At 52.3% G+C, this 24,874-nt stretch overlaps 1 protein-coding gene across 2 annotated transcripts in view; it reads left to right on the top strand.

Annotated features, from left to right (window-relative positions):
* GALNT14 (polypeptide N-acetylgalactosaminyltransferase 14) overlaps positions 1 to 24,874 on the top strand; it is a 200,623-nt gene that overhangs the window by 115,832 nt on the left and 59,917 nt on the right. For both annotated transcript variants that reach the window (XM_036119138.2, XM_036119136.2), the window contains exon 2: positions 11,414 to 11,583. In XM_036119138.2, coding sequence (XP_035975031.1) covers positions 11,414 to 11,583 — 170 coding nt within the window. The remainder of the gene's footprint in view (positions 1 to 11,413; positions 11,584 to 24,874) is intronic.

Below are 24,874 nucleotides of genomic sequence, written 5' to 3'. Positions count from 1 at the left end.
CCCCACTCGGCTGCCGCTTTGCCCAGCCTGGCTTTCGGAGGCACACCGGAAGATACGGTCTGCTGTCTTTGCTGCCTGGAAGGCCCTGATGTCTAATGTGTCGGGAGAAGCTCTGCGATGGGCCCAAAGGCAGCCAGGCCAGGGGAGCCCAGCGCTGAGCCACTCAGCGAATGAGACCAGAGGAAGCCACACCCAGGCGGAGCGAGGGTCCCGCTGGAAGGACCCTCAGAGAGATGCCGGCCCTTGGGAAGTTGAAGAGAGAAGATAGTGTTGAAAAATCTGGAAGGTGGCTTCGTGCCTTGGCTTGGACCTCCCCTCCCCTTCCCCATCTTGGGGAGCAGAGCTGGAGCCAGACAGGTGGTGGTCACACTCACAGCATAACCCAACAGAAGAGGAGTGTCTTGCTCAGGGGCTGTGGGCCTGAGGCCTCTGGATCCCTGCTGCCGTGAGTCTAGGAGGAGACGTCGGTGGGCCGGGCAGAGAGGCCCAGGCCAAGAGAGCCTTGAGGGTTTTAACTTCGTTTCCCAGAAGAGTGCTCTGGGAAATTTCAGATACTGAATTTTCTTTGTCACCAGAATCTAATTTTAATGCATGAAGAAAATGGATTACTTAGAGGAATGTTATATATGAGTGCTCTTATAAAATAAAGTGAATGAGTGCTCTTATAAAGTAAAACATAAACCAAAACAGCCCTGGCAAGTAATTAATCTCTTCCAATGTATCTGAATTGCAAATCTGGTTTCCCATAGAGTCCCGGATGTGATTAAAGCGAGAGGATGCCTAATTCTAAAAAAGCGAAGAGGAGGCCACGGTGGATTAAAAGAAGTTGAGTTAGCATGTAGGAGGGGTTTTAAATAGCACTCTGGCACTTTCCACCCCCTCACAGTTCAGGGCTCACCTGCAGAAGGGATCAGGCCCCAGGCACTCTGATGAATGGACAAGAATGGTTGGTGACAAGCATGCCATCTGGGGGAGCAATTATTGGTGCTTCCTAAGCGAGGGAAATGGGGGTCTTATTTACAAGCAAGTGCATCCTAAACCCCCTTTTTATAGTTCCTGTGACATGGCTTGGACCACGTTCCCACTGTGTCGTAAAGATGGCCAGGATTTAGGACAGGCTCGGGAGGTTCTCTGTTTTTCAGCCCATTGCAATTCTCACTTGCTGTGTTGCCTGCATCACTCAATTTGCCCTTGGCCGAGGCAGGCCTCCCACCCTCACCCAGATTCAGCAGGCAAGCTGTGTGGGTACTCTGGGTCTGCTTTTGACATAAAAAGAGCCCCTTTCATAAAAGCCAGCCAGCGGCCCCCCATGGGGTCCTGCCAGATAAAGTCATTTCAAAGTCATTCACTCCAATCCCACACCTACATATTCAGCAGCTGACCTAGTTTTGAGGGAGCTAGAGGGTATCTGGATGTCACCTTATTTACAGAGCAGATAGAAAATGCACTAAGCTCTGGGCCCTCACTGCGCACAGAATCTGGGGAGATCTAGCCTGCACATAGGAGGAATGCGAGAGAAGGGAACAAATTCTCCTTAGCCGAGAGCTTGAGGCTTCTTGCTAATGTCACCTTTGGGGAATGAATGACAGGGCTTAGGGGATACTTGAGCCTGAAACTCCTTTTCTAGCCAGAATCCAGTTTAGCGTGATTAGGAGAGGTGTTTCCAGGCTAACCTGGCAGAAAGTGTAGGACTGATAGGGTGGGATCCCTCTTCCCACCTCCCTCCTTGTCCCTCTCCAGGCAGGTGCCAGGTTAGCAGCCACTCCGCTGGTGTCCCCTGCCATCGCACGTCCCACTTAAGGACCCAACAGAGCCTGCCTGTGTGGGCTTCATCCCAGCATCTCCACTTACTTGGCCAAGTCCCTTTAGACTCTCAAACCTCAGTTTCCCCTTTAGTAACCTAGGGTTCGTAATAGCACCTGCTTCGGGTTTGTCCTGAGTGCGATGATCTTAGGACAGAGCCTGGTGCACAGTAAACATTACAGACTATTAGCTGTGGGTCTTCTGAGCTGCGTCCGGTGTGAGAATTGATCCCCTTCTCAAGTCAGCCCTTTTCCCTGGCTTCCCATAGCCATCTCCATCTTGATTTCTCCAAGGTCACCTTTGCCTGGGCAGAACCTAGAAGGAGATTTGGGGAAGCTGCAAACCTTTCTAAACACATTCCTTGGGAGTATAGCTATAGGACTGGCCATTCCAGCCCTCAGAAGCCAAGTCCCAGGAGGCCTGGAGAAGACCCTCTGGGGCTGATGTGTCCAGTGGAGGAAATGGGCCCGCAGTTGAGCAGAGAGCCCTGGTGACCAGGTTCCTTGGCCTGATGGGAGACTTGAGGTGTCAAGCAGGCTCAGGCTTCTGACCTTATGCCCGAGATTCCCCAGGTCTCTCCCCAGAATCGCCCACATTGTTCTGTGGTGGCCCCAGTTCCCACTTCCACACCTGTAAAAAGGGGGTTAACTCAGAGGTCCTGCAAAGCTCCGTTTATAACCCTTCTAAGCTAAAGGGAACCCGTAGCTATTACACTTCTTAAAATAGTTTTCTGTCTTATCATTTGCATAGCCCTGGGCTCAAACCCATGTTTGAGATGGAACTTTTGGGTAGACCCACCCTGCCGAGTCCCAGGACATATCGGCGTTGGTAATGACCGCTGCTTTCATCCCAGCGGACAGCCTGGTGATGCATACAGCCGGTCACCTGTGGATGCTGTCAGAGACCCCATTTCTGCCACAAGGAAGGATGAAGCTAAACACAAATTGGCTGACTATAAATTGCTTTTTCTTTCCATTAGCATTCAGTCCCCCAAAGAAATAATAGTAACTGGAGCAATGTTGACAATAATAATATGTTACATACGCATTATGTTTTGCCAAGCAATTTTTCAGGCCATATCTCATTTCTGAGATCTACTCTGGGCCTGTAAAGTTGTGTGGGGTAAAGATTAGTCCTACCCTCAGGATGGAGGGAGAAACTGACCACAGCAGTTGAAAGGACGTGTGGAGCAGAGCCAGGCTCCGGACCCAGCTTTTCCTGACTTGCGATCTCTTCATGACATCGAAGGGACGGCGGAGAAGGATTATAGGATCATCCCTGGTGCAGTGCTCCCCCTTCTCTGCACACCTCCACTTTCCCACACACAAACACTCTGGCGGCTGCAATTCTGTCTGGTGAAATCGGGTTGAAATATACAAGGGGCCCCTTAAAGGAGAAAAGAAATCACAGAAGCGTAACCTGTGGTGCAAGCACCGTTCCCTTCTGGTCACCCTTCCCTTCTTTATCTTTCTTTAACTTTCTCCTTTTATTCCATTACTACCCCACAATTTGGTGGCCTTCAGGCCAAATCTCACCCAAAGGGGAGATTTAAAGAGTGTTAAGTAGGTAGGTTTTGTGCGGTATGTACAAGGTATTACACTGGCATTTCTGTTCTCAGTGACCCTGAAGACTTGTTCATTTGTGACCCCTGCTTGATTACCTTGGTTCAGTAGGGCCCCTTAACAATTGCTTGGCTCCATAGGTGTTCCTTGAGGCAAAAGAGCTTTCTGAGGATGCTTGGAGATATTTCTCAGCCCTGTTAGGGCAAGGGAGGGGGAGAGGAGTCTGACTTCGGGGGAGAGATTGCTTCTGTCACTGAAAAATGCAAATCTTGTTTTTAGTGCTCTATTCTTTCTTTCTAGAACTTGCTTCCCATGGGGCGAAGCCCTGACCTTGAGGCCACGTCTCAGTCCTGTGGGAGGCCACCGTGGCCATGTTGAAAGATGGCTGAAGCGTCCCCCTTGCAGGCTCGCCCTCAGGCTGATGAGGTGACCGTGCACCCAAGATGACTTACTATCCACGCCGGAGACAGAGTGTTGCTTGTCTTGTTCTGTCCAGCTGGAGGCTTCCCTTCCCAAGCCCACTTCCGGCTCTGCTCGTCCTAAGTCCAGATTCTCTGCTCAGTCTCTCCTGGGCACGATTCCATCTCTTGGTGCATTTTCTCTTCCAGCATCAGCCTCCTGGTCGGGGACAAACCCATCTATCTGTGTCACTGTGCGGTCCACCAAATCCTCTTTCTCCTGAGCCCTGTGGGAGTACCTGTCTCCCTCCCCTCCTGATCTCTTGCTCTCTGGATTCTAGACCCAGAAGGGATGAGGCTTCTGCTCTAGTCTTTGAACACAAAGAAGAGGATGCAGAGATGAATGCTGTGGGTAGGGCCAGCTCTCACTCAGTCCTCATGCCCACCAGCAATTGGGAGGGATTCTTTAAGCAAGCTGCAAGCTATTTGAGATGCCTGTCCACATACAGGAGCTCTGGGTTTAGTCTTTCTTTGGTGGTGGAATTTATGGGACTTTGGGTAGGAAGAGAGCAGACACATCAGCATTGCTCACGCACCCTGGCACCTGTGGGGGAGCCAGACCCTCTTCCCACTCACGCAGACTTAAACTTCCTAGGTACCTCCCTCTCATGCTAATTGGTAAGCAAATTAATCTCCATAGAAGGTCCACATTGTGTGAGTTTGTTTGTTTTTTTTTTCTCTCCCAGAAACGAACCTGGGCTGCTGTCCATTCCATTAATCATATTATATTTCACAGTTGGAGTTTTTAGGCAATTATAATAATTATCAGAACTTCTCCTCTTCCAGAAAGCTTGAAGCCTCCCCCAGAGCCATATTTGCGTGTGGTGTGCAGTTGGGATGCAGGTGGGGTGTGTATGTTGGGGCAGTGGCAGGGAGGAGAGAGCTGGGCGGTGGTGGCTCTTGCTGTCAGGGCCTCAGTGACACTAACTGGAGAACCCTAGAGAGGGGTCTAGGCATGGCGTCCGGGCTGACAAAACTTCCAGGGGCACAGAGAAACCATAGCAAACAGCTCCCACCAGACCCATTTGGTAGGTGCCTGGCTTGAGGGCGGGGGCAGCAGGTGAAAGGAAAGTAGGGAAGAAATGGAAGGAGCTAGACTAGAAGAGTAAACTCATCCCTGCTGATTACATGCTACCTCATTTGGTCCGGGAAATAGCCTTTTCCCCCTCCATTATATGCCCATTCCATCCTCCAAATTCTTTAAGGAGTGACTTTGATAAAATTAATACTAACCATTAAACCCCAGCATTAAAGGAGCAATTGCCTAATTCTGAGGAAAATTTAAATTTATTACCAGCACCCGAGATAAAATGAATACTGAAGAGAAGGAGAGAAAACCCCGCAGAAGATAAATAGAAAGCCAAGTGGGATATTGACTTGATCCTTCTCCAGTGCAGGGTAATTTGGCTTCTAAAGTGAGTTAGATCATAATAAATTAAATTTAGATTTCTGCACATCAGTTAAATAACTCCCAAGACAGAATTCCAGCGAGAGGAAGAGGTGATAATACATGGTGGAAATATTAAAATGAAGATCTGATCTAATAATCCGTAATTGATGTGCTGTCCCTGGATGAGGGAAAAGGATTTTCCAGCTCTTTTCTTTGCCATGAGCCCAGGTGAGCGAGGGAAGGGCTGGCCGGCCCTTCCTTCTTTGTTGGAGTTTGTCTTACACGCCATGGGGGGGTAAGGAGTCCATTCCCAGGGTCATTCTTTTCCCAACCTGTTCACTCTGGGCAGGACTTACATAGAGATTGTCCTGTCCTCTTCACTGTCTGGACTGGCCCTTGGAAAAATAAGGCCCATCCCCAGCTGGATGGACGTTAGAATAATACTGGGGTGAACAGATACTTCTACATGTTTATGACTATCCAGCAAGGGGGTAAAAAAAAGTGGTCCTGGATGAATGAAGCTCCTGGTGATGTTGAAGCAATTCGAGCTTTGAAGCCAGAAGGCCTGGGTTAGAGTCTCAGTAGTGGACTCACTATCTCTGTGGTCTTAAGCAGGCTCCTTTGTTTCCTTGACCCTCAGTTTTCTCACCTGTGAAATGGGAACAACACAACTGGCTTGCCTACCTCACAGGGATAATACAAATGCAGCATTCTGGTGAAAAAGCTTTGTAGATAAGAGTAAACTCTTCTGTTTGGCCTGTTTGATATTGACCGTCAATCATTATTATACTTTTTCATTTCTAAAAGTGATGCTCAATTCTTTTTCAGTGAACTTTTGTTCTTTGCTAATTTTTTATTCCATATTTTAACTGTTTTATCTCCAGTTATGCTTTCTTTTGTATCTGTAATTCCTGCATCTGAAGTCTTTGGAAGATCTAAATCTGTTGTTTGTAGTTTCCACTAACTCTCACTTAGTGAGAGATTCCTTCTCTGATCGTTTTTTAAAAACGATTTATTTTTGTTTCACTTATTTTAGAGAGAGAGAGTGCAGTGGGGAGGGGCAGAGGGAGAGGGAGAGAGAAACACAAGCAGACTCGTGCTGGGTACGGAGCCCAATGTGGGGCTCAATCTCACAACCCTGAGATCAGGACCCTGAGATCAGACCTGAGCCGAAACCAAGAGTTGGACGCCCAACACACTGAGCCACCCAGGTGCCCCTGACCTTTTTTTTTTTTTATTGTGATTTCACCTTTCAGTGAGCTTTGTGGAAATCCTGAGGATCTAGATTGGAGATGCTTTTCTCCAAATAGGATTTACATTTGCTTCTGACAGGAGACAGATTCTGGTTTAATATTAGAAGGAAACTTCTAGAAGTTGCAGGCCTTTGAAGCTTGGAGTGGGCTCCTTGGGACCTCTGTGTCCCTGGCTGGACCCAGGAGGGATGTCCATTGGACACTGGAATGTTATGCTGGAGTGTCAGACATTGAATGGATAGATGAATTCTGTCATCCTTAAACAATAAGTTCTATCATTGTTTATAATTCTGACCTCCTGTGTGTTAGCCTGGCATCTTCCAACCTTCCTAAAGAAATCTGCCTGCAGAGTTGTACCCTTCCTGCCCTGGCTGGGGGGAGACTGGGTACCCAGGAAGGAGAGTGATGGACCGGTGGGGTGATGGTGAAGGGGACACAGAGATCCTCTGAGGAGGGAGATCCCTATGCAGAAAAAGAAGCTGGCTGAGAAAAATGATGGGAAACACATAGATAGTCCTTGAAGATGGCTCAAGGAAATGGCAGGGAGGCTCTGGGAAGGCAGTGTCATCTCATGGTCGGAAGCATAGGAGTGGAGCCAGGCTCCATGGGTTCAAACCCTGGCTGGAGCGCCTACTACCTGTGTGACATTGGGCAAGTCACCTGATCTCTCTCTCTACCTTGGTTTCCCCAGTTGTAAAATGGGAATGGCAAACTTGGCATCTGTGATTGTGAGGATTAGATGTAAATGTTTATGACACGTGGTAGGTACTCACAAAGTGTTGTTTTATCATAGGGTAGGTTTGAGAAGTGTTATTAAGGATCAGCACAGTTCAGGATAGGAAAGAACTTTCTTCAAGGGGTAGAGACTTTCTCATTCTCATGGGGGCGGGGGGGGGGGGAAGAAGAGACTTAGGGCAATGAGGGAACTAGTAGCTGGGGAAAGAAGAGAGGGAGACAAACACACTAAAATCATAGAGAGCCCCATAATGAGCTCTAATAGCATTAGAGCCCAATAGTCAGCGTGAAAGAGAAATGAGAGGAACAGGCCAGGGAAGATCGGAGGAAAGGGGACTCGGGGCGTCACCTGAAAGCAGGGCGGGAGGAAAGAAATGAAGCCGCTCAGATGTGCTTCCGAGCATTCGTTTTTGGTGCCCCATTATTTAAGCTGGGCTTTGGCAGATGTAATCAAATATATTCTGTCAAAAAGATTGTCTTGGTTTTCTGTGCTTGGCGTCGTGCTTACGGTTGGAAATGCACGCACTCTAGATTGAGTAAATTCTGGTCAGAGAGTCAAGTGAGACCTTGCCTGGGGGCCGTGGGTGGTGGTGGGGCCACACAGGAGGGGGCCAAGGCCTGGGGTGGGACGTTGTGTGGGTTCCTGGGTGTGTGTTCTCATTCGGGAGAGCAGTATCATCACTTCCCGGAACGGGAAAGTCTGCGAAGCTGCACATGCGTGTTCAGGCCCTGCCCCGGATGGTCACAGGAGCCAGGAAGCAAGGAATCCAAAACATGGGGACCATGTGCTGCCCTCTGGGCTCTCGGAGCCTGAATATGGGGCCTCATGAATTGAAGAGTTTGGAAGCCAACTCCAGATTAGTACTGGAAGTATCTGGGGGAGTCTGGGGCCCTTCAGAAATCCTGGGAGGGCCACAGCCACTTTAATCTGGGGACCATCAGGGAAAGAGTGGCTGGTCCTTCCCATGGGCATGGCCCCCACCTCGCTCCTCTGTCCACTCGCTCTCAGCAGAGGACATGCCCCCGATTGGTTTCCTGGTTTCCGTGGTAAGACAGAGGCGTTGGGAGGTTCCGGGAAGGATTTGCTCAGCAGCCCCTTCACTTTCTAGCCATCAAGCTTGGGCAAGCCAGCCAGCTCTCCTCTCTGCCGATTCCTCCCTGTACAGATGGGTTGTGTGTGCATTCTGTGGCAATATGTGCGAGCCGCCTTGTAAAATAGAAATTGTTATTCAGATGGTAGCATTTGTATTTTAAACACAACGTCACCATTATTTAATATATCCAGATATTGTTGTAGGAAAACCAAGCTCCTAGGACAGGGGGTTCCCCCCAGTGGATCTCAGTGCAGCAAAGTGTGAACCCGCTCTGTGCACATGACCATTGGAGGGAGCGGTCCCCTCCAAGGAGGCTTTGACTGATTGTTCAGTTTTTCTCACCAGCCAGGCTGTTACTCAGGCTCTGGGCTTTCTGGGGTTCAGAATCCCAGCTGAGTTCCCATGGCCCCGTCCCCAAAGAGGCAGATTCTGCCAGGGATGCTTTGCTGCCCGTAGGGTGGTGATTGCCAGGCCGAGCAAACAACCCAGCCTTATGCCCTCTTGGCCCTGGGCCTGGTCTGGTGTGAATAGAGAGTAAGGGATGAGGCCAAGAGGTCTTTACCTGCCCTTTCTCCAGCCTGTTGCCAGGGCCTGCCCCTCCATCTGCTTCTCCAGCTGATGCATGGAACCTTCCATCAGTGCCCCAGCACCGCCCCCATTCAGGCCTCCCTTCCCACCAGGTTCGATTCCTGAGCTCCCCTCCCACCTGGGCTCCTTGCGGCAGTCTCTTCCCTCCACTTCGTCCTGCACGTGCGGCCAGAGACCCTTCCACCTGACCTGCTTCATACAGACCCAGCTGTGTTCCAGAGTTCTCTTTCACTCACACACCCTTTGCAGCCCACACTCTGGCCGCCTCGTTTCTGAGCTAGCGGCATCCTGAACAGATTCTCCCTCCTCCAGGTCTTCCTGCCTTTTATCTGGGTTTTCACTACATATGTATTTCCCTTCCCATTTCCTCCTAAGCAAAGCAAACTCCCTGCTCATCTTTCAAGCACAAACTGACTTGACACCTCTTCCAGGCAGCCCTCCCCATTTCCCTCACTCCTCTGGTATAGGTGTTCTAGGTGTCCTCATGCATGTCTCTCTGCAACCTTGCAACCCCCTCGAGGGCTAGGACCTTCCATCTCTGCATCTCCCCTCCATAGCACAGAGCATTGTAGGAGCTCACCACTGACTGAGAGAATTGCAATGAATCTAACTGGGAACGAGCCAGTGGGAGATGGTACAAGGCCCCATGATGTCAGGGTCACCCTGTGGTGATGTTCCAAGCACGAGTGACAGCTGTCAGCCTGTGACATTGCACAGCACAGGCTGGGGGAGGGGTCTCACACCCCACCCCCTGCGTAGCAGCAGTATCCCTGGACATTCATAAAATCAATTATTGGATAAAAATCGCTGGTTTCCAAAGCTTCATTTTGTGCTATTAGCAAGAGAATGCTGTTTCAAAAGGAGATAACAGAGAGAGAGAGAGAGAGAGGCAGATCAATTACCAGATAAGATCGAGTGGTGCGTGAGATAAATGTACACACTGGCGAACCACCCCTTGGAGCCCTCTGTGGGTAGAACACCCATCCTGCCATCTGCGGGGCCTGCCCTGGGCCTTCCTGTCAGGCTCCCCACGTCCAGGAGGGTATCCTGGTCAGCAGCGGGAGGGGCGGTGTCCGGACAGCTTTTCATATTTGCACAGCGACTAGGGCTCAGTAACACATGAGTGAGCATCTCATCCTTGGGGTCGTTGCTAGCCCCAGGGCCCCGGCCCTCACATTCTAGGGCAGAGCCTAGTCAATAGGTTTTTCCCAGAGATACCGAGTTCTTTTTGCTTTGATGAGGCTGAAAGTTCATCAAAGGGGAGTGGCTCTCCCCTAGGGGTGAAAGGGCCCGCATCTGCTGGGCAGGGGCCATCGAAGGAAGCATCCAGCGTGCGGAGACTCTGAAGCCCACAGCTCCCGCCAGCTGTGCGGAGAGCCTCTGCCTGGCTGCTGAGCTGGCGTGGGCGGGGCAGAGGAGGCAGCCTGGCTCTGGGCACGAGCCATGCCCTCCCTATATAAATACCCTCGCCTTCTCTGCTGTGCGAAGGCATCGGACGGCCCGGGAGCCTGAGCTCTGCTTTGCGCTCAGCCGCTGTCCCACCTGTGCAGACAAGCCCAGAACTTGGGTGAGAGCTTGTCTTCCCAGCTCAGCTCAGAGAGTCTGGGGAGGAGGAAACAAGATCATGAATACAGAAGCTACCTTATACATTCGAAAGCACTGTCTCCACGTACGGTGAGGATAGGACTTGTTCCCGAATTGATGCTTCTTAAAAATAATCACAGATTTAGGGATGCCTGCGTGGTTCAGTCGGTTGTGTCGGACTCTTGATTTTGGCTCAGGTCATGATCTCAGGGTTGGAGCCCCGCATCGACCTCCGCACTCAGTACAGAGTCAGCTCGAGATTCTCTCTCTCTCCCTCTCCCTCTGCCCCACCCCCTCTGCATGCTCTTTCTCTCTCAAATAAATAAATAATCTGAAAAAAAAATAATCACAGATTCCTGGGTTGGAGGAAGAAGGGAACACACAGGCGTCCATCCGGTGGGGAGCACACTGTTACAGATGGATCGCCTACATCCCAGCTCTTCCTATGGCCGAGGGCGCAGTGACGGTCATACGGTCGTTCTGTCTGCTACGTTCCGGCTTCAGTGCTGGCCCTTTTCAGCCAGATGTTGTCAGAGTGCCTTGGTGAGGAGGCCTGTGGGCTCAGGATACTAGAACCCAAGTCGCAGCCCTGCCAACTTCCTAAAGGTGGGATCCTGAGCAAGGTCCTTGGCCTGTGGAGGCTGTTTTCTTGTGTTCATCCTGGGGCCATGAGCACTGCCCGCCTCCTGGGACTCCCGGGGAAGGGAGTAGAGGTTCTCACACAGCGCCTCATACATAGCGCTCCGTAAAAGGCAGCTACCCTCTTCGTGTCGTGCCGTGTGTTATTGTTGTTGCTGGTGGTTTTATTAACCTCTTCCCTCTGGCCCCATCCTTGGGCGAAACTTCGCCGGGATGAACCTGTTCTCTGCAGTTGAGCAGCGACAGACAGAGAAGGCTGGGGAGGGCTGGGAGCTGTTCTCCCTGACTTCCCATCTGTGCTCCGCAGACTTTGGATGCCGACTGGGAAGACCCGTGGGACCAGTTTGATGAGCGGCAGTATCTGAATGCCAAAAAGTGGCGCGTCGGTGACGATCCCTATAAGCTGTATGCTTTCAACCAGCGGGAGAGTGAGCGGATCTCCAGCAGCCGGGCGGTCCCCGACACCCGCCATCTGAGGTACGTGTGACCGCTCCCACTTGTCACTCTCTCCTGTTCCTTGTGGTCATGACAGAGCAAGGGCAGGCTTGATTTGGGCAGGGCCCAGGCCACGGATTGGGGCAGGCACGCACCGTCTGCTGCCGGCCGGATGGTAGCTGATGCTCTCTGCACTACCCACTGCTGTGAGCTATCCCCTGGCACCTCCAGGGAGAATGTGGGAGGCCCCTCCGCCTGCACCTGGCCCCCTCACCTGGTGGTCACCCCGAAATCATGGAGCACTAAAGACCCTATAGCCTGGACCTGGTTTCCCTGGCAGATTCCCATGGCCAGGCCTGGCGTGGCTTTCAAACGGAGGGAGGGCAGGCCGGGCAGACCCCTGGGAAGTCAGGTCGGTGGGCGGGCTCATTTCCTCGGACAGCCCAGGCACGTTGCCTCATTACCAATCCTTCCTAGATCAGAGCAGGCGTTTGCTTCTCCGTGAGGCCTGAGTAAGCAGGTCTGTCTCAACCCCAGCTCCTCCACGCTGGCCTCCCTGCCTACAACTGGGAGGCCCAGTTGCGCCAAAGGCGCACGGGAGGGGCTTGAGGCATTGTAAAATTGAGAGGGGGGCGGACTGGTGTTAGCTTCTTAGCGTTCTGTCTTTGTTTGGGTCTGTGGGTACCCGTTTGTGGACACTGGGGTTTATGAGCAGGGTGGTAAGAATTCTCGTGACTTACGACGCTGGGCAACCTGGTGGTGCTTAAGTTGTCAGTCTGTAAAGAGGGGTGGACTCAGTTTCCCCAACTAGGCTGTACGTACAAACTCAAAAACCTTGACTTACATAGCACGCATCCCATGGAAGGGCTCATGTTAATCACCATCGTTCATAAAAGGAGCCGGTTTCCCCAAAAAAGTAATGCCAGGGCCATGAGCTATAAGGCATCTGTGGTTTCAGAAGAAGTCTTCAGGGCGCCTGGGTGGCTCAGTCATTAAGCGTCTGCCTTCGGCTCAGGTCATGATCCCAGGGTCCTGGGATCGAGTCCCACATCGGGCTCCCTGTTCAGCGGGAAGCCTGCTTCTCCCTCTCCCACTCCCCCCTGCTTGTGTTCCTGCTCTCGCTATCTCTCTCTCTGTCAAATAAATAAATAAAATCTTTAAAAAAAAAAAAAAGAAGTCTTCAGAAGAAGACTCCAAGAGTCTGCCAACTGAACACTTCTAAGCAGCAGGACGTCCCCCACAGCCAGAGATCCAGGGCATGGGCTATACCTCGAACACTCTGCTGGCCTGAAAGCTTCTTCAAGTCAGAGTCTTGTAGTATTGCTATCAAAATTCCCCAGCACTTATCCTGGTTCTTGGCATCTGATAGAATTTTCATTAAAAATTAGGTAATTTGGGGGCACCTGGGTGGCTCTGTTGGTTAAGCATCTGACTTCGGCTCAGGTCATGATCTTGGGGTCCTGGGATCAAGCCCCGTGTCAGGCTCTCTGCTCAGCGGAAAATCTGCTTCTCCCTCTCCCTCTGCCCCTCTCCCCTCCCGCTCCTGCTCTTTCTCTCAAATAAATAAATAAAATCTTTAAAGAAGAATTAGGTAATTTTATTTCCCTGAGCAGAGACTACAGACAGGTAGGAGAACAGGGAAGAAGGCTGAGAAGCGCCCCCTGGTCTCAGGTGGGTGGTCCCGCCCTTGTCCTGAGTCCAGATGGTGAGACCCTCCAGAAGGACGAAGGGCCGCCTCCCGGCCAGGAAAAGAACCAGTGCATCTGGGTGTGGGTTCTGCTCCCGCCCCACAGAAGGGAGGCATGGAGTGGGGGATTCACTGAGCAGGCGGGTTCGAGGGGACACCCTGAGCAGGATGAATTTTTGCGTTCACCCTCATCTGTGATCTGAGAGGCGAAAAAAGAAAGTGGTTTACGAGGGCCGGACATATGTGCGGGTTGTGGGGGAGGAACCGAGACCGTCCCCAAGGATCCGAGTTTACCAGGTCCTGTTCGGGGCCCTCTCCGAGTGTGTTGTATCTATCAGGTAAGTGTGATCTGCTGCCAGGGAGGCAAGAGGGGCAGGGAGGATTTAGATGCAATCTAAGGCCCCCTTTGGGAAGACAAAGAGGAAAAGTCCATCAGCCATATGTCTGCCTCCGGGCACTAACCTTGCCCTGTGGGAGCTGGGATTGAGTGACTTAAGAGAATTTCAGATCTGTGGATCCTGATCCGAAAGAGCAGGAAGAGGAGAGGACAGGGGATTGGGAATGAGGGCAGGCACATGGGGCCAGGCAGGTGTGGCAGGGCTGTTGAGCGCCGACCGTGTGCAGAGCCCCAGGCTAGCGCCAGCAGAGGCTAATAATTGGATCAGCCATGTCCAGGCTGAGTGTGGTATGGGGCTGACCCTGTGCACAGACCACTCTTGCGCTAACGAGAGTTCCAGAGACTGCCAGCAAAGCCCAGTGTGCTTCCCTCCCACGGACCCCACTGGGGGTTGACCTTCTGTCCGCAGGATCTCCTCCTTCCAGCCCTTGCCTCCCAGGGAATCGGTGTCTGTGAGGTTAAAACCAACAGCTAAGTCCCTTAATCCTGTGATTCCAGCCTCCCTGTATCCTGATTTCCTCCCAGAGTAATGCCTGGGGCCAGCCAGCTTGGGCTGACGGAGCCCTGGGGCCCTTCTTGGGCCCTGCCGACCCCAGCTCCAACCAGCTGTGGCTGCTGGTGACCTATCTCCTATCGCCCAGGGATTCAATCAGTGGCTGGCATTTGGGGATCACAGTTTGCTGTGAGGGCTTTCCTGCGCATTGTAGGTTATTGGGCCACCTCTCTGGCCTCCACCCACTAAATGCTAGTAGCGCCCCCCATGTTGTGACATTGCCGATGTCTCCGGAGGGGCAAGTTGCCGTGAGAGCGAGCCCCTGCCATAGAGCCAGCCCCGCTTGTTACCTGAGATCTCAAGACTGAAACATCAAAGTGCATTATCAGCCCCAGCAACAGGACGAGGCCTTCCGCCCTCTGGGGGGCGGGTGGGGAGACATCTTTTCTGGCACCCAGTACAGCACCTGGTGTGTGATAGAATTTCAAGAAACATTTATTGAACAAAGGAGAGGGAGAGCAAATCTGCAAAGACACTTGACTACTTTCTCCCATCTGCCTTTCATACAAAGAGGGAAAGAGGACCGAGAAGCAGCCCCCTTCCTCCGCTCCCTCCATCCTAGGGGGCTTTAGATGAGGAGGCAGGAGAACAGAGTCTATGAAAGGGGTTATCGTTACTGGGAAGAGAATAGTGAAGAAACAGCATGGGGGAGTGGCCTGAGCTTATTAAATTTGCTTCCAATTTTCTTACCACCGTAATTGGATTCTGATTTATAGGACGCATGTGGACAAGCGTCTGAGACAGAACTATTAGCTGAGCATTAGAGCACGTGCTGCTGGGAGGCCGGCGTTGGGGGGCATCGCTCAGGAATCCAAAGATGCCGTGAGGCTGGAGGCAGCAGGTGGGGGGAGGGGGACAAGGCTGTGGAAGTTTTCACCCGACAGGCAGCTGGGCCAATGGAAAAGCCAAGTGCATTGGCAGTTATAGAAGCCTTCCCAAGCATGTCGTGGCCCGGCACCGAGCGAAAGCAGCCCCACAGAGGCCGGGGGCTTCATTTCCCCGTGTGGAATAGAATTGTTATCTTGGTCCTCCGTGCCAGGGAGCCCAGGGTATTTTGTAGGGGTGGCTGGTTGACCTGGAGAGTGGGATGACCAAGGCGAGGAGGCAGGCTAGGAACTCCCATTCCCAGGTTTTATGGGGGGTGGGAGTGAGTGATGTCCACACCCAGGCTAGTTTAGAAAGGGAGTACCTGTGGTTTCAAATGGATCCCCTGCACATTCACCCTTTGGGGTTGACAACAGAGACTTCCCATGCGCACCCACCCCTGACCTAACATGTGACATTTCCAGTCTTGAGATGGAAAGAATGCTGTCATCGGCCTTTCGACAAATCTTGGCCATGTCTCAGTTTCCTCATCCCTGATCCAGGGCCCATGGGAGGCGTGGGGACCAGGTGCCCAGCAGTGGCCTTCCGCATGTCCCTCTGCACGTCCTCTCTCGGCTTTGTTCTCTCATCGCTTCAGACTAGATGGCCTCGAAGCTCTATCAGTGTGGAGTCGCTATAGCCTCCACGTCTGGGCACTCTTCGTGGTCGGTCTTCCCTTCCAGATGTATCCACATCCACGCACTCGGCTCTCCCACCTGCCTCCGTGGGAATCTCATGGTTGCGCTGGCGTTGGGCCCACCTAGTGCCACGTTGTCCTCTGAGACCCACAATCCTGTTAACATAGATGAGAGCCTTAACTCCCAGGGCCCCGCCGAGGTCCGCTGGGGTGGCGAGGACGAAGACGTGGCTGTCGGTATCGGGGTAAGTGTGCCATAAATAACTATGTCAGTGTATGGAAGGGACAGCGTCTAGCTGGGGTGAGTCTGAGCAGATTTCCCAGCGGAGTTCCCCTGTTTATCAAGCACTGACTGGTCCAACAAATAGTCCTCATTTTCCGGCTGTCCCGCCCCCACCGCTGTCACCACATTTGGGTGACAGCAGCTGGGTTTGCCATCATCCGAGGAGCACAGAAAACATCTGGCAGACGAGGAGCCATTCAACAGAGGCACACTGCTGGAGAAGGGAGGGCAATATTTTGATAAAGCAAATGTCTATTTCTGCGGTTGCCTAGCAATACTTAGGAGGTGGCTTTGATCTCAGGGAAGCAGGTGTGAGGGTGGACTGCGCCCAGGAGCCGCGAGCAGGAGGGCATTGCAGCTGGGAAGCCTCATTAGGTCACCTCCTCCTGGCCGGCTGGGTCTGATTGTCCCCCTCAGCCAACTCTCCCAGCCTCTGTCCAGGGCGGTGCTAAATGGTTCCAACAGTGGGATACCCATCGCTTGCCTGGAGGGAAAATTCCACACTTCGATACGTCTCACCAGGAAGACATTTTTCCTTTGCTCCTTTTCATCCTGGGAAGTGAAGGGGCAGCGGCCCAGTCTGGGATCGCCTGTCTCCCTCCTTGTATTTACTCGGTTGGAATGGCTGCCAAAGATCATCATCATTTCTCTCCTTGTACTCGTCACTTAGCAGTAATAGGATAAAAATCTTTACGGCTGGAACGGCTAAGCATAAAAAATGTTCCCTCAGAGGCGAGGCTATTCCACTAGCTTAGCACAGAGTTGGTGATGCCACATCAAGGCGGAGGGGAGGAGAGAGGAAACCCATCACAGACACTTAGCTTTTGCAAACACGCTCTCCCCATCTGCTACGTTCTGCTCCCTCCTGTGCACCATTTTTCAATACAGGAGTTGGTGAGCCTGTTGATAGGAGCTGTTAGTGCGCTTCACTCCAGAGCATCCCGGAGTCCCAGGGAGCCTTGGAAGGGGGCAGCAGAATGAGTTTCTGCACATCCTAGAAGTGGCTCTGCGGAAGAACGGTGCCCTCTGCCCCAGGGGGCTATCTGAGTACCCAGTGCAGGGCGCAGGAGTGGGTTCTCACCTGGGGCAGGAGGGGAAGAGAAACCACAGAGACTAAGATGGAAGGTGCCTCTGGGCCAGGATTCCTTCCCCTCCTGGGCCCCTGGGTCCTTGCATGCTACCCCGTTCCCTCCACCCCTGCCAGCTCTGTGAGTTTCAGGCAGATTTCCCAAAGAGGCGGCATCTCAGCCTTTGAAAGGGGACCAGTCAAGAAAATTGCTGATGAGAATTCATCTGAACGAACCTCCTTCACTGTTTTCTCACACCTTGTTTGAGCTCATTCCGACCAGCTTTGACATTGTGCATCACATTCATTCGTTCATTTTCCTGTTCTTTCACTCACTCATCCACTCAAGATGTTTATTGAGCACTAACCACATGCCAAGCTCTATGCTAGAAATTGGTCCCCACTCCCGGGGAGCTCATGGTCCGTGGAGAAAATGCACATGGGACTGATTCTTGATGTTCAACTGTGGTTTGCTCTGAGGCCCTATTGTTGATTCTGGAGCTAATGCATGGACTTCCTGTCCTCGATTCCCAAGTACTCATCTCCCGCCCTGTCCTGGTTTTGGTGTCACTATTTCTGTCTTGTTCGTGGAGCAAACCGTACGAATTAGGAGCTTTCCTGTAAAAAATAAAAAAAGTCAAAACAGCATTAAGCTGGCCTACCCAGGAGAAGGCATTTATGCTTGGATGGGAGGCAGAGGCTTTTTGAAGGAAATGACATTTGAGCTGGAATTGGGGGCGACAGGTAGGATTTTAGCTGGTGGCAGGCATCCCAGATTGAGGGAACAGCATAAGCAAAGACAAGGAGGTGGGAGAGCCACATTGTTTTGTAAGAGTCAGTCCAATTTCCTTGGAGTGTGGGTGATGGAGGGGAGAATAATTCTGGATGGGAAACTTGGGGTCATGTTGTAGCCAAGTCTTGAATTCAGAATAAGGAGCTTAGAGTCAGGTCAGTCAACGTTGGAATGCTTGGACCTTTATCCCGTCATAGCCTCATCATCTCAGCGATCCCAGGAGATGTCCTAAGCAACGCATCCCTGGCCAGTCCTGGGTCAGCGGAGCTCCTGCCGAGGTGGGCGGGGTGGGGGGGAGTGGGGAGTACCAAGGTAGGTCCAAGCAGAACTGTGCCAGGCAGCAGTGATGCACTCCCCATCCCCAAAACCATCCCAAGGGAGTAGAGTGTGATGTGGGATCTTGGCTTTAAGGCACTGGCAGCCTCAGGGTGGGGGTGCTGGGTCTTACACTGGGGAGTTTGCTCTGGGGTGAGGTGGGAGAGATGAGAAGCAAGAACTGGTCCAGAGGGAAAAGGAGCTGGTGGGGATCAGGAAAAGGAGTCTGCCCCATCTGACTGTTGGGTTTGGGACTGAGCACCAGTACTAGCTATGAAGACTTGGGCAGAAGAGCAAGACTAGCAGATTGAGCACATGCCCAGGTAAAGAGATCCAGGCTCAGAGGGGTTAAGGGACATGTCCGAGATCACACAGCTAGTCAGTGCTTGGCCGAAACTCAAAATCAAGTTTTCAGATTCTAGGTCTATATGTATGTAAATATGTTTAGAGAGAGTCCCAAACATGAAGCCTGTATTATGTCTAAGTTCACTGAGCGTGTGTGTGTGTGTGTGTGTTTTATTGGTACTTGTAGGGCAAGGAGAAGAGATGATGCGTGAGGATTCTGTTTCCCAATTAAGACAGTTTGATACTTCTATTTGAGCTTTGCTTGGAGGCATGGATATAACATATTTCAGTTAGCTAACTGAGTCCATAGTTTCTTGTGTTCTGTCGCCAAGACCAAGAAGAACCTGTGTGCCTTTGAAAGGCACTAAATGGCTCTAGCTCTGGAGGCACATTGCCCTCCCTCCTCCCGGGTTTGCCTTCTTTGTTACACGTTGCCCAAGGAAGGAGATGATGGAAAGAAATGTGGAAAGACACAGAGAAGCGTGTTCAATGGCCAGGATTGGGAAACTGATTTGGAATTAAATATTTCCCCTGCAAAATTTATCCTGCAAATTATTGAGTCTTAGGTTATTAGGTGTTAACCTTAAAAACTGAATAATAAAGGTTGTCGACCAGCAAGTAAGCTTGTTCAGAAAGAGCAGAGAAATTGCAGTTCGGGATATACAAACTATGGGAGACCCCAAGCAAGTCTGGAGACCAAAGGGGAGAACATCCTTCTGTAGGAGAAAGGAGGAAGTTGGAGGGGTCGTTCTGAACAAACGTTCATTGGAGGAGAATGAGAGTTTGAGGTGGTGGTGGCTTCTCATTGGCTGTAGGTGAGGGCAGCTTGCTGTTGCCCAGCTGAGAGGAAATCTTCCTTCTTCCTGCCGGACTGTGTATTTTGAATGAGATTTCCTTTATTCATTTTCACTTCGGCATAGATCAGTAAACAAGCAGTCCAAACACTTGCTCTCGTGGAGCTTAGATTCCGCAAGGAGGCAAATCTGCCAGCTGGGTGACTGGGGACTCCTTACTGCCATCTTCCACAGGCCACCCGTCCCTTCTCACCAGAGGGCCACTACCCCTGGGAAGAATGTTCCCTTAGCTAGCCTTAAAAACAAGCCCTGACCCATGCGCTTGGGGCCAGTAACACTAAGGGGAAGGTGGCATCATTGCTCTCTCCTCTAAATTATCCTTTTTTTTCCCCATTGTTGTGGGGGTATACACTTTTAAGAAAGCAGAAGGCTGAAGAGGAGACCCTGGACTTGCACTCTGCATTCTGGAATGTTCTCTTTAGTGCTAGACAGCTGTTGTGCTCAGGGGAAGAGAAAGCATTGCTGAGTTTGACTGTGGCTCTCGCCTCTAGTCCTGGGCTGTATTAAATCCTTCCACTTCGGTGGCTTTTGAAATATCCCTGCAAGACCACAATATTTCTCAAGACCCAGAACGTCTCTTCATCTCAAGTAAACTTTGAATCAGAGTCCCACATACATACAGAAAGGTTGACACTTCATTCATGTACCGCTTGAAGAAATTTCCAGAGAGAACACACCCACATTCCCACATCAAGCACCTCTGTCAAGGGAAAGACGACTCTCAGTTTGCCAGAACCACCCGATGTCCCTGCCCTTACTCCCCACCATAGGTAACACTGTCCCGAATTCAAATGCCATAGACTAGCATTGCTTGTTTTTGAACTCTATATAAATGGACTTACACAGTATGTGCTCTTGTGTGTCTGGCTTCCCTCAAAATTATGTGTGTGAAATCCAGCCACGTTTTCCGAGACGTGGTGTGTTTATTCTCACTGCTGTATCGTATTCTTTCGTATGAGTCTATTGCAAGTTGTATATCTGTTCTACTGTTAATGCTCATTTGGGGTTTTTCCAGTGTGGGGCTCTTATGAACGGTGCTCCTTTGACTAATCTTGTACTTGTCTTTTGGTGAACACGCATTCCCACCGGCCGTGTATGTGTCTGAGAATAACCAGTGGCTCCACATCTTTGTGGTCAGTCTCTGGCTGTTGTCTGTTTCACCTGAGCCTTTGAGAAGCTGAGTCGTGGTATCTTCCTGTGGTTGAGGTTTGCCTTTCCCCACTGATCAGTCAGGTAGAGCACCTTTCAGGAGTTCAAGGGCCACTCCCATCCCCAATCAAGTGTTTTACACCTGCTCTCTTCACCTTTCTAGGCCCTTTGCCCAAGAACCAAGCACAACGCCTCACTCTTAGTCTGTCCTCAATAACCTGCTTCTCTTCGGAGTGTTTTTGACATTTTCCCCCACATTGTGGCGGTGCGCGGTAAAATGGGGGGAAGCTACTGGACGGAGCACGAGAAGCTGGGGGTCCTAAGATAGTGCCCCACCCTTCAGCTCTCCGGGTGTCTGCTTCCTCGCAGGTAAGAAGACAGAAGTAGCTCAGAGATGCTTATTAAGGTCACTTCCAGCCCTGTCTGCGGGTTGAAAATACTTGTGCGCGTGAGGGTGTGCAGGCATTGACTTAGGGACTGAATCTGATTGGAGGCTATTTCCAGAAGCACGACTCCCTCCAGCTCTGCTGCACCTCCCCTCCCCCATGGCCCTGGATGAATCCTTCCCCTCACACACTTCTCTTTCTAAGGAGACTCGAGGGCCTGCAGGACCTGGAGAGCTGTCCTTTACTGCCGCCTCGTCCGTTTCTTTGGGCCCTCATGCCTTCCCCTGGGTGAAGGTTACCGGACCACGCCGCCCCCCCACCCCGGCCCGGCTTCCGATGCCAACATAAGCTGCTTCCGTACCATCTGTGCACTTGAACAGCAGCGCTCTTTGCTCCTGGAGTCGGCACATCACACTGATGGCAGCTTGACTGAAAACTGGTGACCTGCCCACGGTTTTCAGCGTAGAATAAGGAGTTGGAACATGTGAACTTTTCCCCTGTATAACACAGAGCGCTGTTGTGTTGGGTTCCCGTTAACCCCGCAACGCTTCGAAGAACCATCGGCTGGTGTGACGTGCCCCTCCCCTGCGCCTCTCATGCCAGAACGAAACGGGGCTGGCAGAACGGGCCCCAGGACCTCCTGAGAGGCTTGGGCACCTGGCGCAATTCCCAAGTAAAATCCGAACCTCGGCCATGCTCAGAATAAGAGTAACCACACCTTGTAGCTCTAGGAGACTTCATGGAGCGTTCTCACATCCCCTTCTTAGCAGCACTTGGGGTGAAGGGGTCACCGCCATTCAGCTGGGGGGCAAACGGAGCCCCAGCACTGTAGATGGTTGGGTGAGTGGCAGGGCTAGGCCTCCTCACCCTGTGAGCTTGGAGATCGGGCATGTCTCTCACTTAGCACCTGCTCCTTGGGCGAGTCACTCAAACTCCGCGAGCCTCAGTGCCTCATCTTGAAATGGGAATAATAATGGTAGCCAGGGTTGCCATCAGGGGGAGGCAGGGTAATCCGTGCGGGAGGCTGAGCACAGTCTTGAGCCCCCAGTCAGCGCTGTCTGTTAGCTGTGGCGCTGGGCTGTCAGATGGGCCTGAGTCCCGGGATCACCCGGAGCACCTGGGCCCTGTGCTCTTTCCTCGGCTCCACAGCAGGTCCGGGAAGCAGGGCAGAGAGGGGGCCAGCCCTGAAGGAGCAAGGAGCTACGTGAGTGAGTTTGGAGAGGCCCTGGCTCTGCGCCCGGTCCCCCACCTCTGAGTTGGGGTGCGCTCCAAGAACAGGGTGGTGCGGGGGCCGGGAGGGTGCGGGCAGAGAAGATCTGCACGGCGCTTCCTGCCTCAGCCTTGGCTCCTGGCGCCAAAACACTTAACTTGCCTGAATGTCAAACTTAACTTTAAAAACCAGAGCGCAAAATAAGCAATGAGGCAATCGCCATGCTGCGTCTGGTGAAATGTGTACTTTTAAAATAGTGGGGACAGAAGCCAAGGCCAGCAGAGGGACTGATTTCAGAGCCGGGGGCCAGGAAGCAGAACTGCGTCTGACAGCAGATGAAAAGAGCAGAGGAGGTGACAGCTGTGGGCGGGCGGCTGTGGAAAGCCGGTGCTGGCCAGGGTGACAGACAGTGGGATGGAGTGACGCGAGCGGTGGGCCTGGGGGTGGCTGGAAAAGCAGCTGAAGAAGGCACGATGTGACAGAAGAAGGGGGCCCCGTGGAGTCACGTAGCAGCCGGGGTTCCGTCTGGGCTAGCAAGGGCAAGATTGGCTAATGCCCCTGTGGTTGTCCTTGGTGTCCCTGATGCAATAGGAGGAACCCTGATATTTGACTGAAGCTCAGGTGTCCGGATGGCTCTCACCTTCTGCCCCCACCTGACTCTCACCATGACCCTGACACCAGCCAGAGCAGGCATCGTTCCATCTGCTCTCTGGCTTCCCTGCTCTGCCACGTCTCCCCTGATTTGTCCTATGAACACATCATTTTTTTTTTTTTTAAGATTTCATTAATAGAGAGAGAGAGAGCGGGGTGGGGTGGGCAGAAGGAGAGGAGAATCTCCAGCAGATTCTGTGCTGAGCATGGAGCCCAATGCAGGGCTCCATCCCACGACCCTGAGCTCATGACCTGAGCCGAAATCAAGAGTCGGGCGTTCAACCGCCTGGGCCACCCAGACGCCCCTGGACACATCGTTTATTCCTTACCCCAGGCCTCACCGAGCCTTCCTGTTCCACCTCTCGAGACAGCAGACGCCCACTTTGCGCTCACCTGTGCCCTCTCAGGACAGGTCCCACTATTGACCTTGGACCCACGCCCAAACCTTTGGAGTCCAACTTGTCCCACCCTCATTCCATTGAGTCTGCCTCCTAGATAGCCCTTGCACCCTGGCCTCGCTTGCCATCCTCAGCGGCCGTCCCCTCTCACCGGGGTGACTATAGCAGCCCCACTGCCCTCCAGCACGGCTCTGGCCCCTTACCAGTCCATCCTCCGCTCTTCCTCCGTGGAGAGCTTTCCAAATGCAGACTTTGCTTCCCATGTAAAATCTTTCAAATGTCGTTGGCTCACTTCTTCGAGAAGGCAGGTCCACCCCAGCCTGTCGGGGCTTCAGCTGCCTGACTGTGCTCAGGGCTTCCTGCGTCTTCATCGTTGCTGCTCAGGGAACTCCTTCATCTTTCAGGAACCTAGGGCGGGGTGAGAGGCATTCTCCAGGAAGTCATCTCACCCCCTCAGGCTAAGTTCAGCGGCTCCTCCTCACTCCTGTGCTCCGTCGTCGTGAGCCCTCATTACCCGGAGGGGTACACATCCGTCTCCCCCCTGAGACCTGGAGCCACCTGGGGCACGTGTGCCAGCATCGTGTCTGATACTCAGCCTCTCACTGGTCCCCGCTGAGGGACTGTGGACCCAAAGGGCACCTCGCTGGCTTCACTGTCAAACTGTCTACTGAAAACATGAGGGTTTGGGAGTGTAGGTGTGGGAAAGAATCCTCGAAACAGAGGGAGAAAATCAGATCATGGGAAATTTAAAACCACCTTCACTCAACAAAGGATTCTCCGTGTTAGCCCGTAAATCCGGGACCATAATCAGCCAATGTTTATTGATCAAATTAGTCCCCTGACACGTGGTAGGCACCTTGTGTATGTTCTCCAAGCTCAGCCTCCCAGCAGCCTTGCTGTGATTCTGGTTTAGAGATGAGGACATGGACTCCAGTCGGTTGACTAACTTGCCCTTAAGAACATAAAGAAGTAGAAAAGTGGGCCCTGCCCACGAGAAGACAGCACAGCTTTGCAGACAGGGGATTAAGTCCCATGAGAAGCTTGGTGGCAGACGCTGATGTGGGTGTCGCAAGGGCTGTAATTTAGGCAGCCCTGGATAGGAAGATGGGGGGTGGGGGATGGGGAGGTGTGTGGAGGTCATGCCGGAGGGAAGTGAATGGACCTGGTTGGCAGGGCTAGAAGGCTCAGGCAGGGGAACTGTGGGGCAGGCCTGGGGGTTAGTGTGAGGGGGAGGCCTTGGGATGCGGTCAGGGCTTGGCTTCAAGGAACCAAGTGAGGCTAGGGAGAGTGGTGTGTGAAGCATGTGTGGAGAACAGGGAGGAAGGAGATGGAGGGGCAGCTCTGCAGGCGGGAAGAATAGTCAGGGAGCTTTGCAAGGGTGCAGACCTCACTTGGGCAGGTAGAAGTGAGAATAAAGGAGGGGTGGAGGCAGAATGTGGGGCAGGACTGACTCGGGATGGACGGATGAACTGGCTAGGAGGAGGGCACGGGAAGGTGTGAAGCCTTTGCTTTTTATCTCCCCGTCTCAGACCTTCCAGAGGGGCATGCTGTTGTGAGTCCCTGGGAGAAGAAGTGGGGGACACTTGGCCCTCAAGCACACCGTTCCTGAACTCAGTGGGCTGGGCCTGGCCGCATCCCTGGATTCACTATGGCTACAGGTCTTAGCTGCTTCAATCTGAGGATTGAAGGCAAAAGGTAAAAGGAAAGACTAACTATTCTCTGATCCTTGAGCTGGAAAGTCTGAG

The sequence above is a fragment of the Halichoerus grypus genome, chromosome 10 (assembly GCF_964656455.1).
Source record: "Halichoerus grypus chromosome 10, mHalGry1.hap1.1, whole genome shotgun sequence".
In the NCBI taxonomy this organism is placed as follows: Eukaryota; Metazoa; Chordata; class Mammalia; order Carnivora; family Phocidae; genus Halichoerus; species Halichoerus grypus.
The sequence above is the reverse complement of the archived record's forward strand: the minus strand, read 5'-3'. Positions and strand labels throughout refer to the sequence as shown.